This window comes from Lathyrus oleraceus, chromosome 5, assembly GCF_024323335.1.
Source record: "Lathyrus oleraceus cultivar Zhongwan6 chromosome 5, CAAS_Psat_ZW6_1.0, whole genome shotgun sequence".
Classification (NCBI taxonomy): domain Eukaryota; kingdom Viridiplantae; phylum Streptophyta; class Magnoliopsida; order Fabales; family Fabaceae; genus Lathyrus; species Lathyrus oleraceus.
Window position 1 is genome coordinate 6798410 of NC_066583.1, and position 15610 is coordinate 6814019.

General features: G+C 39.6%; 1 protein-coding gene across 1 annotated transcript; it reads right to left on the bottom strand.

Annotated features, from left to right (window-relative positions):
- Window positions 1-11185: 11185 nt before the first annotated feature.
- On the bottom strand, window positions 11186-13024 carry LOC127078414 (uncharacterized). Its single transcript, XM_051018874.1, has 2 exons — window positions 11971-13024; window positions 11186-11865 (listed from the first exon to the last, which is right to left on the bottom strand). Exons 1-2 carry the CDS (start codon window positions 13022-13024, stop codon window positions 11186-11188), a joined length of 1734 nt encoding a protein of 577 aa, XP_050874831.1.
- Between the last annotated feature and the right edge of the window lie 2586 nt (window positions 13025-15610).

The following is a 15610-nucleotide window of genomic DNA, read 5'->3' on the forward strand; positions in this document are numbered from 1 at the left end:
AAAATAAAAAAAATAAATAAAAATAAAGTGACAGCATAAAAATGATCAGCGCAAAATAAACTTCTCGGAAACATACAGGTTTTGATCAAAATTTAAAATAAAAATTGATCGATTAAAAGGCTCAGGCGGGCATAAAAAATGCGACTGAAAGGTAGTCGAATAAAATAAAATGAGCATGCCAGGTTGAACTACGCGACCCATAGATCAATAAAACTGACGTCTGGAAGCTCAATTTTTGGCCACTAATTCGACGTATATTTGGGAAATGATTCAATCGGTTTGTCTGTAGATCTGAAAAAATTATCTGGCTGATATTTTAAACATTATGCAAAACAAAATGCATGTTGTGACAAGTATAAAAATGCAAATTTCATGTAAATGAACTGAATTATTGACTGAATAATCGTGAACAGACAATCAGATGCAAATGAATCGCCCTTGAACCATTTACTTATGATTCTCCATCACAATTAAAACCTACAAAGATTCATACGATGTTAATACTCTTGATTTATCAATCTCTGAACCTCTGAAACAAGATGCAACTGCATGAATGATGCACTGAGATTTGAGAAATTAAATCTTTTGATTTCTTAATCAATAGATGACTGAATAAATGTCATCAAGACCAGATGAAATGCCAGAACTTCGGACTTTTTACCTGAACCCTGACGAATGCTTTAAATTGATGAAATACACGACAAAACGAATTGATTTATGCTATGCTGATGCAAATGAAAAACTCAGGGTAAAATTTAGGGTATGACAGCTGCCCCTATTTAAACATCTTTAACTAGAGGATATGAAGAAATCTTCTTCAAATCGTCATGGTGAAAGATAGTTTAAATACCAAACAGACCCAAATTTTTCCCTTTTATGTAGAAGAATGATAAGCTCATGGTTATGACCGAATGCACTTGGATTTAAGAAATACTCTTGATTTCTTAATCAGCTGACGGTAATGCGAATAAATGCAATAAGATTTAAGAAATACTCTTGATTTCCTAATTGTCGGGCGATAGGGATGCAATGAAGGTTAAAAAGTACTCTTGACTCCTTAAAAAAATGAATGCAAATGAATTAAGAAATACTCTTTATTTCTCAATTATATAAATGAAAAATGATATGGGTGTTAAGAAATACTCTTGACTCCTTACAAATAAATGAAAATGAATTAAGAATTACTCTTGATTTCTTAATCATGAATGTAAATGAGAAATTCTCTTGATTTCTTAGAATATATGCAAATGAATTAAGAAATACTCTTGATTCCTTAATCATGAATGTAAATGAATTGAGAAATGCTCTTGATTTCTCAGATGACATGCATATGAGTTAAGAAGTACTCTTGATTTCTTAATCATGAATGTAAATGAAATATGTATGAGTTAAGAAATACTCTTGATTTCTTAATTATGAATGTAAATGAATATGTATGAGTTAAGAAATACTCTTGATTTCTTAATCATGAATGTAAATAAATTGTATGAGTTAAGAAATACTCTTGATTTCTTAATCATGAATGTAAATAAATTGAGGAATTCTCTTGATTTCTCATATGACATGCAGATGAGTTAAGAAATACTCTTGTTTTCTTAATCATGAATGTAAATGAAATATGCATGAGTTAAGAAATACTCTTGATTTCTTAATCATGATAATGCAGATGAGTATGAGTTAAGAAATACTCTTGATTCCTTAATCATGAGTGTAAATGAATTGAGAAATTCTCTTGATTTCTCAGATGGCATGCAGATGAGTTAAGAAATACTCTTAATTTCTTAATCATGAATGTAAATGAATTGAGAAATTCTCTTGATTTCTCAAATGGCATGCAGATGAGTTAAGAAATACTCTTGATTTCTTAATCATGAATGTAAATGAATTGAGAAATGCTGTTGATTTCTCATATGGCATGTGGATGAGTTAAGAAATACTCTTAATTTCTTAATCATGAATGTAAATGTACTGGGAAATGCTCTTGATTTCTCAGATGATATGCAAATGACTAGGGATGAGAGAATCATGTTCAGTTGCTCTTGACTGAAATTAGATATCTGGGATGGATTTGTTATAAGGTAACATGCTCGACTGGTCTTCAGACGTTCTTCATTGAAGGCAGACACTCTTGGGGGAATAAATGATCATATTCGACTGCTTTTGGCTAAAGATGTCATATTCAGCAACTCTTGGCTGAAACTGATGCACTCAACGACTCTTGGTTGAAGCAAAAACTATAAAATAAAATAGTGTTCAACTGCTCTTGGCTGAAACTAATGCATTCAACTGCTCTTGGATGAAACTAATGCATTCAACTACTCTTGGTTGAAGCGAATTGTTGGGAAATAAACAAAATGCTTCCTTTGGGGAATAACCGCATATTCAGCTGCTCTTCGCTGACAGAAGACTCTTTTGGGGAATGAGAAGATCCCAGAGACTTGCTGGGGAGTTCATGAAATTTTGCTGGAGAAAATACAATGTTGGAGAAACTCTGTGTGGAGTTATCTACTGGGGAAACCAAGCAGAAATTCCGTTGACACCAGAGTTCCAATGGGAGAACATCAATCACCTTGCTGGGGAAGAAACTCGTCTTAAGAATCATTACCAACAATGACTGTATTCTGAAAATACTATAGTACTGGAGAAGATAACTACTCTACTCTTGAGAATACCTCTTGCATCTTGGTCTGCTGAGGATTACACTGAACTTTCTTGAGAGGTTGCTGAACTCGGCTGAGGTTTATGCATGATCTGTTTTTGTACATGATATGCAAAATGAATGTGAATGCATGAATATATTAGTTTATGCATTTTGTGGGTATCAAGCTCGGATTCCCCAACGCCTTGTCTTGAATAGCACTGACACCATGAAATAAATTTTTTGTTGTAAAAAAAAAACTCTGATTTCAGCTTTTCCGCCAAGCGGGCTTCAATGAGGACTTCTTGCTTCTGTAAGAGAATCCATTTCAAACTTGCTTTAGATTACAATGATCCAGGAAATGTCTCACGTCTTGTGAACCAGATGCATTATTGTAAACCAACAAAAATTCCTTTTATACTTTCAAAATCAAAACAAATTAAAGTTTTCAAAAGCTTTGTCGTTTCCAATATTTTAATGTTTTTATCTTATCAAAAATAAAAAGCGGCATTAAGCAGAAAAACAGAAATAATTGGTAAAGCAATGTTCAACTGAACAATTTTATTTGATGAGAAGAATAACTCATACATGGGGTTCATGAAGATGTAAACCCCTCTAAGAGGAGATTACAGAGAAAGAAAGAAAGTAAATGGCAACAAAAGTTTAACTGATTTTCCAATGAAATACAACTTTGCTATTTTCCCCTATGTCCTCTAGTCTTCATTACTTTGCTTCTGGAGATGGTAATTGGACTGTTTTCTTCCATCTGAGCTTTGTGGCAGTGTTGACTTGTGTAGCTGCAGTATTATGCCTTTGGATATTCCCTAACTTTTGCGCGAACTACTCCTTAAGAGTTTCAGTTCACCGGGAGATTTTACCCTTTTTTGCTTAAGTCGCCCTTTCGGGTTTTCGACTTACCGGGCTTAATAATTTTTTTTGTTTATCCCTAATTTTTGCCTGAGCCGCCCTTTCGGGTTTTCAATTCACCGGGATGCTCATTTTTTTTAAGTCGCCCTTTCGAGTTTTCAACTTAGCGAGCTTTTATTATCCATCTCTTTTTCTTAGGCATAATACTTTCTGACTGCATCAGAATTGACGGGGTGTGTCAACTCTTCTCCGTCCATGTTCGTGAGAACTAAAGCTCCACCAGAGAAAGCTTTCTTCACCACAAATGGTCCTTCATAGTTTGGAATCCACTTGCCACGTGAATCTTTATGGAGGGAGATTATCTTTTTCAAAACTAGTTCACCTACATTAAACTCTCGAGGTCGAACCTTCTTGTCAAATGCCCGCTTGAGCCTCCTCTGGTATAACTGACCATGACACAATGCTGTCATCCTCTTTTCTTCGATTAGATTGAGCTGGTCAAACCTGGTTTGAATCCATTCTGCTTCTTCTAATTCTGTCTCCATCAGGACTCTCAACGAGGGGATTTCCACTTCTATCGGTAGCACAGCCTCCATGCCATAGACTAGTGAGAAAGGGGTTGCCCCTGTTGAAGTGCGAACAGCTGTTCGATATCCGTGCAAAGCAAAGGGTAGCATCTCGTGCCAATCTTTATAAGTTTTCACCATCTTCTGAATGATCTTCTTGATATTCTTGTTAGCTGCCTCTACAGCTCCGTTCATCTTGGGCCTATAAGGTGACGAGTTATGATGTTCAATCTTGAAATTCTCGCACAACTCCTTCATCATCTTATTATTTAGATTTGATCCATTATCAGTGATAATCTTGCTAGGAGTTCCGTAGCGACAAATGATCTCTTTCTTGATAAACCGAGTGACGACTTGCTTTGTCACATTGGCATAAGAAGCTGCTTCTACCCACTTAGTGAAGTAGTCAATGGCAACTAGAATGAATCGATGTCCATTTGCAGCTTTAGGCTCAATCATACCAATCATGTCTATGCCCCACATTGAGAATGGCCATGGAGCTGATAAAACATTCAGAGGAGTAGGTGGCACGTGCACCTTGTCAGCATAAATTTGGCACTTGTGGCATTTCCTGGCATAGTGGTAACAATCTGTTTCCATTGTCAACCAATAGTAACCAGCTCTAAGGATTTTCTTCGCCATTGCATGTCCGTTTGCATGAATGCCAAAAGAACCTTCATGTATTTCTTTGATGAGTAGGTCGGCTTCGTGTCTATCCACGCATCTGAGCAGAACTAAATCAAAGTTTCTTTTGTATAGAACACCACTACTTAGGAAGAAATTGGCTGATAACTTTCTCAAGGTCTTTTTGTCTGTGATGGATACATCACTCGGATACTCGTGCTTCTCAAGATATCGTTTGATGTCATAAAACCACGGCTTGCCGTCTGTTTCTGCTTCAACTGCCAAGCAATGTGCTGGCTCGTCTAGACGTTGAATTGTAATAACAGGTGATTCGTTAGCCCACTTGACCTTGAACATAGATGACAGAGTAGCCAAGGCATCAGCTAGCTGATTCTCCTCCCTAGAAATATGATGGAAATTAATTTCATCAAAGTAGGGGATTAGCTTCATGACATGCTCTCGGTATGGGATCAAATTGGGATGGCGGGTCTCCCAATCTCCTTTGATTTGATAGATGACAAGTGCTGAGTCCCCATACACTTCAAGAATCTTGATTCGTAGATCAATAGCTGCTTCAATTCCCAAGATACATGCTTCATACTCCGCCATGTTATTGGTGCATTGGGACATAACCTTGCTGTGAAGGGAAGATGAAAATCCTTTGGAGAAGTTATAACAGCCCCAATCCCGTTACCCAATGCATTTGAGGCACCATCGAACACGAGCGTCCACCGCGATCCTGGTTCGGGTCCTTCTTTCGGGCCTGGAATCTCATAGTCTCTTATGTACATGACGTCTTCATCTGGGAAGTCAAGTCTCATCGATTGATAGTCCTCCACTGGCTGGTGCGCAAGGTACTCTGATAACACACTACCCTTAATGGCCTTCTGAGTTACATACTGAATGTCATATTCTGATAACAACATTTGCCAGCGAGCGATTCTGCCAGTTAATCCAGGTTTCTCGAAGATGTACTTGATGGGATCCATCTTGGATATTAACATTGTTGTATGACAAATCATATATTGTCTCAGACGACGAGCAGCCCATGCTAAAGCACAACAAGTCTTTTCTAGTATGGAGTACCTGATTTCACATTCTGTAAACTTCTTGCTCAGGTAATAGATAGCATGCTCTTTCCTACCCGTCTCATCGTGTTGCCCCAGTACACATCCCATGGATTCATCGAGTACTGTCAAATACATAATAAGAGGTCTTCCTGGAACTGGTGGCACTAAGATTGGCGGTTCTTGCAGATACTGTTTGATTTTATCGAATGCACTCTGGCAATCATCGTTCCACCTAATGACTTGATCTTTTCTTAACAACTTGAATATTGGCTCGCAAGTGGCTGTCAGATGCGAGATGAATCTGGAAATATAGTTCAATCTGCCCAAGAAACCACGGACTTGCTTCTCTGTCCGAGGTGCTGGCATCTCTTGAATAGCTTTGACTTTGTCAGGATCAACTTCTATGCCTTTCTGGCTCACAATGAATCCTAGAAGCTTTCCAGATCTGACTCCAAAAGTGCATTTAGCAGGGTTTAAGCGCAATCTGTATTTCCTCAATCTTACAAACAACTTCTTCAGATGAATAACATGCTCCTCTTCTGTCTGAGACTTAGCAATCATGTCATCCACATAGACTTCAATCTCCTTGTGCATCATATCATGGAAAAGAGTCACCATGGCCCTTTGATAGGTTGCCCCAGCATTTTTCAGGCCGAAAGGCATTACCCTATAACAGAAAGTGCCCCATGGTGTAATGAAAGTTGTTTTCTCCATATCTTCGGGAGACATTTTAATCTGATTATATCCTGAGAATCCATCCATGAAGGAGAATACAGAGAACTGAGTTGTGTTATCTACCAATACATCAATGTGAGGTAAAGGAAAATCATCTTTGGGACTAGCTCTATTCAGGTCTCTGTAGTCTACACACATTCGAACTTTTCCATCTTTCTTCGGAACTGGCACAATATTAGCAATCCACTGCGGATAAGTTGCAACAGCTAGAAAGCCTGCATCAAACTGCTTCTTGACCTCTTCTCTAATCTTGACAGCCATGTCTGGTCGAGTTCTTCTCAACTTCTGCTTGATGGGCGGGCATTCCGGCTTCAACGGTAACTTGTGCACAACTATGTCGGTGTCGAGTCCTGGCATATCTTGATATGACCAAGCAAACACATCCACATATTCATGTAGTAGCTTGACTAGTTCCTCCTTCACATTTTCTTTCAAAGCAGTTCCGACCTTGACTTCCTTTCTATCCTCCTCAGTCCCCAGATTGATCACATCCACTGGTTCCTGATGAGGCTGAATCATCTTTTCCTCTTGTTTCAAAAGTCTAGTCAACTCTTCTGGGAGTTCGCAGTCTTCCTTGCCATCCTCTTCAGCTTGGTTAATCGGGAGGTCGAAGTCATAGGGAATTATAGCATTGTCGTGTTCAATGGATCCAGTTATTAATGATCTGCATGGAAATGATTTTTCTTTTTAGAGGAAGATTTTGAAAAATGAAAGTGATGTGAAATAAAAAATGCCATTTTTTGTTGTTTATTTGTTTGTAAAAAAATAAATAAATTAAAAAGATGAAAGACAGGGATCTCAAAAAAATGTGCTTTGTATTGATGATAAGGCTTAAATATTAACACAAAATGGGCCCTACAAAGCTATCCATATGCCTTGGGCATGGCATTGGATGTTTTAGAAAACAGTAAATTACTTTGAACAAGAAACTATATCCGGAACATCTGTTGCCTTCCAGTTAGTGAGAGCAGCATCCGGAGGTCCACAAAACACCATCTTGGACAAATCTAGATCTTCATCTTCAAGAGCATTCACTTGATCATCACTTCGGAAACCAGCTTTGGAGAATATTTCCTGGATGCTAGGAACCTTGCCCTGATGTATATTCTGATCTTTGAAAAGTTCAATAGACGGCTGATATCCTAAACCACACTTGTCTTTCTTCTCTGGCAGTTCAATCACTGTGCCCCAACTTCCAGGGCAACCAGCTTCAATTGCAGCTTTCACACTCTTCCACGAGGTCATGACCCCCTTGGGTTCTTCAACAAGTTTCGGCTTAGTCTGGACTACATTGACCACTTCAAGGGCTTGGAGAGGAGTTTCAACAATGTCTTCACCTACTTCAATGTATCTGAAAGAAGTCAAATGGCTGACGAAAATATCTTCCTCTCCGGATACTGATATCAGCTTACCAGAAGTAACAAACTTCAGCTTCTGGTGAAGTGTCGAGGTGACAGCTCCAGCAGCATGAATCCAAGGTCTACCTAATAGACAACTATAGGCAGGCCTAATATCCATTACCTGGAAGGTAATACGGAAAGTTTGAGGGCCAATAAGGATTGGGAGGTCAATCTCCCCAATAACTGTTCGCTTAGACCCATCAAAAGCTTTCACTATCAAAGCACTGGGTCTCATCTGCACCCCTTCAATATTCAATTGTGCCAGGGTAGTCTTAGGTAACACGTTCAAGGATGAACCTGTATCCACCAGTACTCGAGCCAAAGTAACATCTGTACACTGAATGGAGATATGAAGCGCCATATTATGTTCTCGCCCATTAGGGGGTAAATCATCATCAGTGAACATCAAACAACTACTAGCATTGAGATTAGCAACCACATTATCAAACTGAATAACACTGATATCTTCTGCCACATAAGCTTCGTTCAAGAACTTCAATAGAGCAGTCCTATGAGCCTCAGAACTCATAAGTAGGGAAAGAATGGATATTTTTGAAGGAGTTTGGTTGAGCTGATCTACGACCTTGTAATCACTCTTCTTGATGATCTTCAAGAATTCTCTATCCTCTTCAGTAGTCACTGCTTTCTTAGATGAGCCTTCTCCTACTTCTGGAGGATTCACCTCTTTCCCTTTCGTTGGTTCAACTGTTGGTACACTTTCTTTGTTTGGGATCACTTCAGGAGCGAAAACCCTTCCACTTCGAGTCACACCACTAGCTCCAGCAATGTTAGTCACGTCTGGCTCTTTCAAGATTACTGGTTTGTTACCCACATAAACTACAGGCTCATAGTTCCAAGGTACGGCTTTGGTACTGTCAAATGAGAATGGAGCGGGAACATGGATAACCATGGGCTCAATCTTCTTCACTGGCTCTAGGTCAACATTTCTCTGATAAGGGACCACAAAAGGCTTGGGAAGCCTCTCTTGATCAAACACAGGCACAATCACAGCAACGTCCTCATCAATCTTTGCTCTAGTGAACTGAATAACCCGCTGATCCATCAAACGTTGAAGATAAATTTTGAATTCACCACACTGATCAGGGTTGGACGAACATACCACGCAATTATCATGTACTCCATTCATCAATTCTGCTTCCATCAATCTAGCATGGACCACTGTTAAAAGAGTCTTCAACTTGAACACATCCTTTATCAACCCATCATCAGTTGAACTTTCTATAGTATTGACACCTGAACTATCATGTTTAGGCAAAGGATTGTTCCCCACATTTGGAACATCAGCAAAAGACAATATTTTCTGATCTATCAACTCTTGGACCCGAAGCTTGAACACCTTGCAATTCTCTGTTGTATGACCCTCTGAATTAGCATGAAAGGCACATCTAGCATTCTCATCATACCAAGGCTTATGCGGCTTCGGCATTGGAGGTAATGCCCTTGGCACGACAGTCCCATTCTGAATCAGATACGGTAGCAATTGAGTGTAAGTCATTGGGATAGGAGTGGTATTCACATTATTGTACTGTTGATATGGCCTCTGTTGATTTGGTCGTTGCTGCTGAACTGGACGTGGTTGATTATTCTGTTGATGTTGAGGTGGAGGAGCCTGGAATTGAGGTTGTGGAGCTTGATATTGAGGTACCGGAGCTGGAATAGGAACAAGAGCAATTGGACGGTAAGGCATGGTTGGATATTGAGCAGCCGCTATATAAGGGTACTGATAATAAGGCAGAGGAGCAGGAGCCCTGGGTGGTACCCTCCTCTGAGAAGAAATGGCACTAGTCTCACCCTCCTTCCTCTTGAATCCGTTGAAAGGCTTCTTCAAGATTGGTTGACTGCTGGAACCTCCCTGGATTTTACCACTCTTCAGTCCTTCTTCTACTCTTTCTCCCACGATCACCATGTCAGAAAATCCTGTGGACACACTACTGATCAATCTTTCATAATATTGGCCCTGCAAGGTTCCCATGAAAATGTCAATTAATTCACGATCAACCAGCGGCGGGTGCACCCTTGCAGCCAATTCTCTCCAGCGTTGTGCGTATTCTTTAAAAGATTCATTGTCTTTCTGGGCCATACTCTGAAGCTGAGTACGGTTTGGTGCCATGTCCGTATTATATTTGTATTGCTTTGCGAATGCTTCAGCCAACTCATCCCAAGTGTGGATGTTGCTACATTCCAACTGCATGTACCAGTCCAAAGATGCCCCAGTTAGACTGTCCTGAAAGCAATGGATCATGAGCTTATCATCTCTGGCATAGGCAGCCATTTTTCTGCAATACATTTTTAAATGTATGTTAGGACATGTGAGTCCTTTGTATTTTTCAAATTCAGGCGCTTTGAATTTTGGAGGAATCACCACGTCTGGGACTAGACACATCTCCAAGGCACTTAAACGGGTTGAGTTATGTCCTTCCAAGATTCTTAGCTTTTCGGCCAGAGCACGACACATCAAGATAGCCTCAGAATCTTGGGCAGCAGTAGGGATGACCACTGGAGTAGCTCCATTGTAATTCTGCATTTCAAACTCGTCCTGGAGCTCTTCATCAGTGCGGGGCATGACTACTTGATTGACTATCGGAGGTCCTTGCACAGGGACTCCATCAGCTACTCCAGAAGTATGCGCAGGTGGAGGCACATGAGTTCTTTCAGGCGGTGGAACAAAACCTGGAGGAAGACCGTAGATAACGGGATTTGGAATAGGAACTGAAGGTCCTGACTGAATAGCAACCCCTTGAACTAGAGCATCGTTCCTTGCAGCAGCGGCAACACGAGCCTCCTCTTCCCTTCTAGCCAGAGCTTGTATAGCCTCAAAGATCTGCTCGATCTTGCTTTTGACAGAGTCCATCTCCTCTCTGAAGGCAACTTGTTCTTCTCTAACTACATCCATGATTCTTCTTGTGTTGGAGCGAGTAGCGTATGTACGTTGAGGAATCAGCTTGAATCTACTGATACGAGGAAAAATGGAATGAGTTTTTGTTTTGAGAAATGAAATGCATGATGCATATGTTAATGCACGTGGATTTAAAATGTCTTTTATGCTTATGTTCAATTTTATTTTCAGGGAACCGTGTTAGATTCCTTGTAACTTAGCAAGCATTCAAAGAGATCACGGGGAATAAAATAAGAATGGAACCAAACTTTTTTGTACAAAAGAAACTCAAAATCCTTCATTCATTCAATTCAAAATAGAGTACAAGGATTGAGTACAAAATATTCTTTCAAACATAAAGGAAAGTACAACATAAAAATAAAAAAAGGTCAAACTGCAGGCTTCTGCTTGTTGAGATCTTCCAACTCTCCTTTGAACCTTTTTATCATGTCTTCACAAAGATAAATAAATTCAGTCACTGAACGAGGGATGTTGTCATTGTCTATGTCTTCCAAAGCACATCTTAGCATCAAAGGCACATTGGTAGCCATGCCATTACAGAAGTCTATCAAACTGGCAAACTTGTCACGATACTCATTTCTTTGTTCATGTAAAAACTGGATGGTTTCCTCGAAGGCTGCCAAACTAGCATTCACATTTGCCCTTGCGTTCATCCAATCTTCACCTTCTTGTAGTAAAGAGTCATGTCGGCCTTTCCAGTATCGTTCCCACTCATTAGCATTTTCAGCCTCCTGGCACTTTCCATTCCACATTTCAGGTGTAACCTGAGTAGCAGCCATAGCACTCTCTTTACTGCGGCGTTCTCGTTCTTCCCTTTCTTTTGATTCACGGAGTGAAACACTGAGGTTGGCTATCTCAGCCTTAAGTGTCTCTCTTATCTCCTTCTTTTGTTTTGTGGCGAGCTTCCACCATTTCTCTTTCTCACGGCAATCCCTCTCAGCCTCTTTCAGTTGGCTTTTGACGGTATTCAAGCAGCTCTCAGCCTGATCTAACCCCTGTTTGACTCTTTTTCTCTTATATTCCTCCTTATCAGTCCTTTCCACATTTGCTTGAAGTTGTGTTTTCTTCCGCCCAAGCTCCCACTTATGATTATCCCTTTCTTCAGTAATCCGGAGAAGGTTCAACCGTAGCTCTTCATTCTCTTTTTCCAAACTTTGGATGACAACTTTGAGCTCTTTAGCTTCCTCCATAGTGACGTGAGTAGGTTCTGGAGGATTTATATGCATTGGAGGCTCATAAGGGTATGGTAGTTTGTCTTGAGAAGCTCTGGCTTGGACCCAACTTGTATATGGCCCTCTAGCTATACAATTCTTCTTTCCACGCTCCCTTTTTCCTTCTCTACGAACTTTAGTCCAGGCACGACCTATCCTCTTCACCAGATCAAAGTCCTTCGCTCCTTCTCCTAGCAAGAAACCTTCTAACAACTTGTCTTCTGGTTTGTCATTCATAGGAAACCCAAGTTGCCGCATAGCAAGCTCAGGATTGTAATTGATGCAACCTCGAGTTCCTATGAGTGGCACATTATGGAAGTTGCCACATTTGACGATTATGTCCACATCATCATAAACACGAGAGTACCAGGTGATGTCATTGGCAGTGAGAGACATGATTTTTTGAGACCACTTGAGGTTATCCTTGTTCTGAACAAAAGGCCCTTCGCTTGGTAAGTGAGATAAGAACCATTTATACAGTAAAGGAGCGCAACACTGGATCATCCCCCCCTTCTTCTCATTTCTCCAATGGATAGAGTGATAAACATCTGCAAGCAAGGTGGGAATGGGATTCTTGAGCAAGAAAATGCGTATAGCAGTCATGTCTATGAAGTCATCAATGTTCGGGAACAAGACAATCCCATAGAGTATCAACGCTAACACAGCATTGAAAGCGACCCAATCTTCTTTACTTTTGAAATCTGAAGCTTTTCCCACTAAGAACTTCAAAGTGAATCCCGAAGTGCCTCCTTTTGGTCCAAGATTAGCTTTCACTTCCGCTTTATCTAGATGTATAGCTGAACCTATTTGTTGATGTGTAGGAAGTTCCCCTATACCGGTGTAAGGGATTTCATCCTTGATACCAATGTTTGCTATATGTGAGAACTCTTCCAGTGTTGGAGCCAACTGGAAGTCCTGGAATGTGAAACACCGCAAGGGAGGATCGTAGAATTGTGCCAAAGTGAAAATGGCCCAAGCATCCACCTCGGTGTTCATGATAGTCAACAGGTCACCATACTCAACACAAAAGTTGTTCCTTCTGATTTTTTTCACATCTGAGATCAACCCCTTAATCAATCCTAGCTTTGGATTCCTGAACTTGAATGAATAAGTACTTTTTTGATTGCTACCCATGTCTTCTGAATGCCTGCAATCAAACGAGTCTTTAGGTCCCTTGAAAATATGCACATGTCAAATGTGTTATGATTATGAAATGTTTTATGTTTATGTATGTACAGTTGGGTAGGTGATCATTGGAACATTCTGATTAATTACTTCATGGAGGAAAGGTTCCAGGAATAGGAAAACCAAACAGGTGGGCTCTAGGGTTTAAAAGGTTCCTAGAGTCATGGACCCAATTCAAGAATATTATCGTTAGAACGACTAATCGTAAGACAATAATATCTTAAGAAGGATCTATTCTAGGTTAGGTCTTTATATTAACCCAACGAGTCCTAAGTCTCATAGGTCAATACTACACAACCATCGACTCCACGGTTCTAGACACGGTTCCCAGAGTCATGGATCACACCTGACAATATTATCGTCAGAACGACTACTCGTAAGACAACAATATCCTCAAAAATGATCTATTCTGAGTGAGGTCTTCGTATTAACCCAACGAGTCCTAAGTCTCATAGGTTAACACTACATAACCATCGGTCCTAAAAGCCATAGGTTCAGGGTTCTACAAAAGGTCCTCAGAATCATAGATCGAGGTTGAAAGTATCACCACCAAAACGACTAATCGTAAGACAGTAATACTTTCAAGGGATCTCATCTGAGTGGGGTTCTCGCATCAACCTAACGAGTCCGATGTCTCGCAGGTCAATACTACACAACCACCATCCTAACTTAAGTTTTTCTTATAGCTCGGGTATAAAGCTTTCCTCACAAATGCCAATAGTCCAGAAAGTTCCAATGATACCATATATCAATAATACAGTAATTGGAAATACAGATAATAAAGGCATATATAGATAAAATAAATAAGAAGCAAACAAACAGATAAAAGCAAAAACTCAAACACAAAACAAACTAAATTAGGGTTGACTCGCTTAGGAGAACTTCATCCCCAGCAGAGTCGCCAGCTGTCGCGGCGCGAAAAATACCCAAGCGTAAGGAACGCTCAAAATATAAACAAAACAGAGTCGCCACCGAACTTTATTTATTCCCAAAGAGGGAAAGGGGAAATATCGATAAAACCACAAAATCAAAAAAAGATGGTCGTCGCAACCAAATCGGGTTCGGGAGTCGGTTATGCAAGGGGAAGGTATTAGCACCCCTCACATCCATCGTACTCGATGGGACCCATTTAGTTAGTTTCGTATTAGAGTGTTAACGTGATATCGTTTGTGAACTTCTATTTATAGAGTGAGAAAAGAGAAAGAAAGAAAGGAAAGACTTAAGGTTTTTTAATATTAATGTGCCTGACAAGATTTCGCAATCCTGCTCCTACGTATCTCCAGGTGCTATGAAGAACTCAAGGCAAACGTAGTTCTACCCAAAGAGAACTACTGGGTGGATTGCTTTTAAAGAGAGTGATGCTTGGATCATATTTGAGCGATTAAACCTTTACTTGCTGCTCACTCTTGGAGGCTGAAGCCTTTGTTCGTTTCGCATCAAAATGGATGTTGCATACTCTTTTCTGAAAAAGGTTTTTGGAGTCGCACAAGGGCGGAAAACAAGTTTGATGAGTTTGAGTTGATTTTAAGCGGAGACAAGCATCTAAGCAGGGAGCTCTACTGCAGTACTCAGATGCTCGAAAAGGAAGAGGCCTAAGCCCAATCACTCTTTTTTCATCCAAAAGTTTGTTATGAAAATGTATGGAAAATTAGGCCAAAGTTCATTAACGGAAGACGATTAGTCAGACAGAGAGCTCTACAGCAGTGTCCAAATAATCGGGAAAGAGAAGGTCGATACCTAATCAATCTTTTTCTTCTATAAGAGAAATGACATAATTCTGGTAATTACTGTATGTTAATATGGAAGACGAATGTTTGAACATTGAGCTCTACAGCAGTATCCTAACATTCGAAACAGAGAAAGTCTAAACTTAATCAGTTTCTTCCATTTTTATTGTGAAAAGATTTTAAAAACAGGGGGACGACTTGACGTTGGATCAAGTGTCTCAAGTTGACTTATGAAAATAATTTGGATGTGGCGAGGGTATATTTGACTTTGTAATCAATTTGGATTTCATTTAGGACAGAACACTCGACGTTGGATCGAGTATTTGTTTTTGTTCTTTTCTAAAAAAGGGTTGATTTTAATCTTGGAATTAACAATCAACTAATACAATAAAAATAAACGAAAGCAGTAAATTTATTACACATTTTCGGGAATGGGGGTACATTTTATCGAATGGGAATACAACACAATAACTGAATCATACAAGTTTTAAAAGACAGTTGCAAAAATAAAAGAATCTCGTTGTAAGAAGGCCCAAGAGAAAGCCAAGGGACTCGATGTTAAAATCAGAAATTAAACTTAAAAGAAATTTAGCGTTTTGTTAACAATTAAAATCAGAATTAAAAATTAAAAATTAACAACAATAATTAATTTATAATAATAAATAACATT

Bases quoted from the DNA above. Each gene is read 5' to 3' on its own strand.
- LOC127078414 (XM_051018874.1), bottom strand. From the start codon at position 13,024: ATGAACACCGAGGTGGATGCTTGGGCCATTTTCACTTTGGCACAATTC. The intron at 11,866-11,970 runs GTTTGGAAAAAG...CACAACTTCAAG, and splicing joins GCTCAAAGTTGTCATCCAAA to CAAATGTGGAAAGGACTGAT.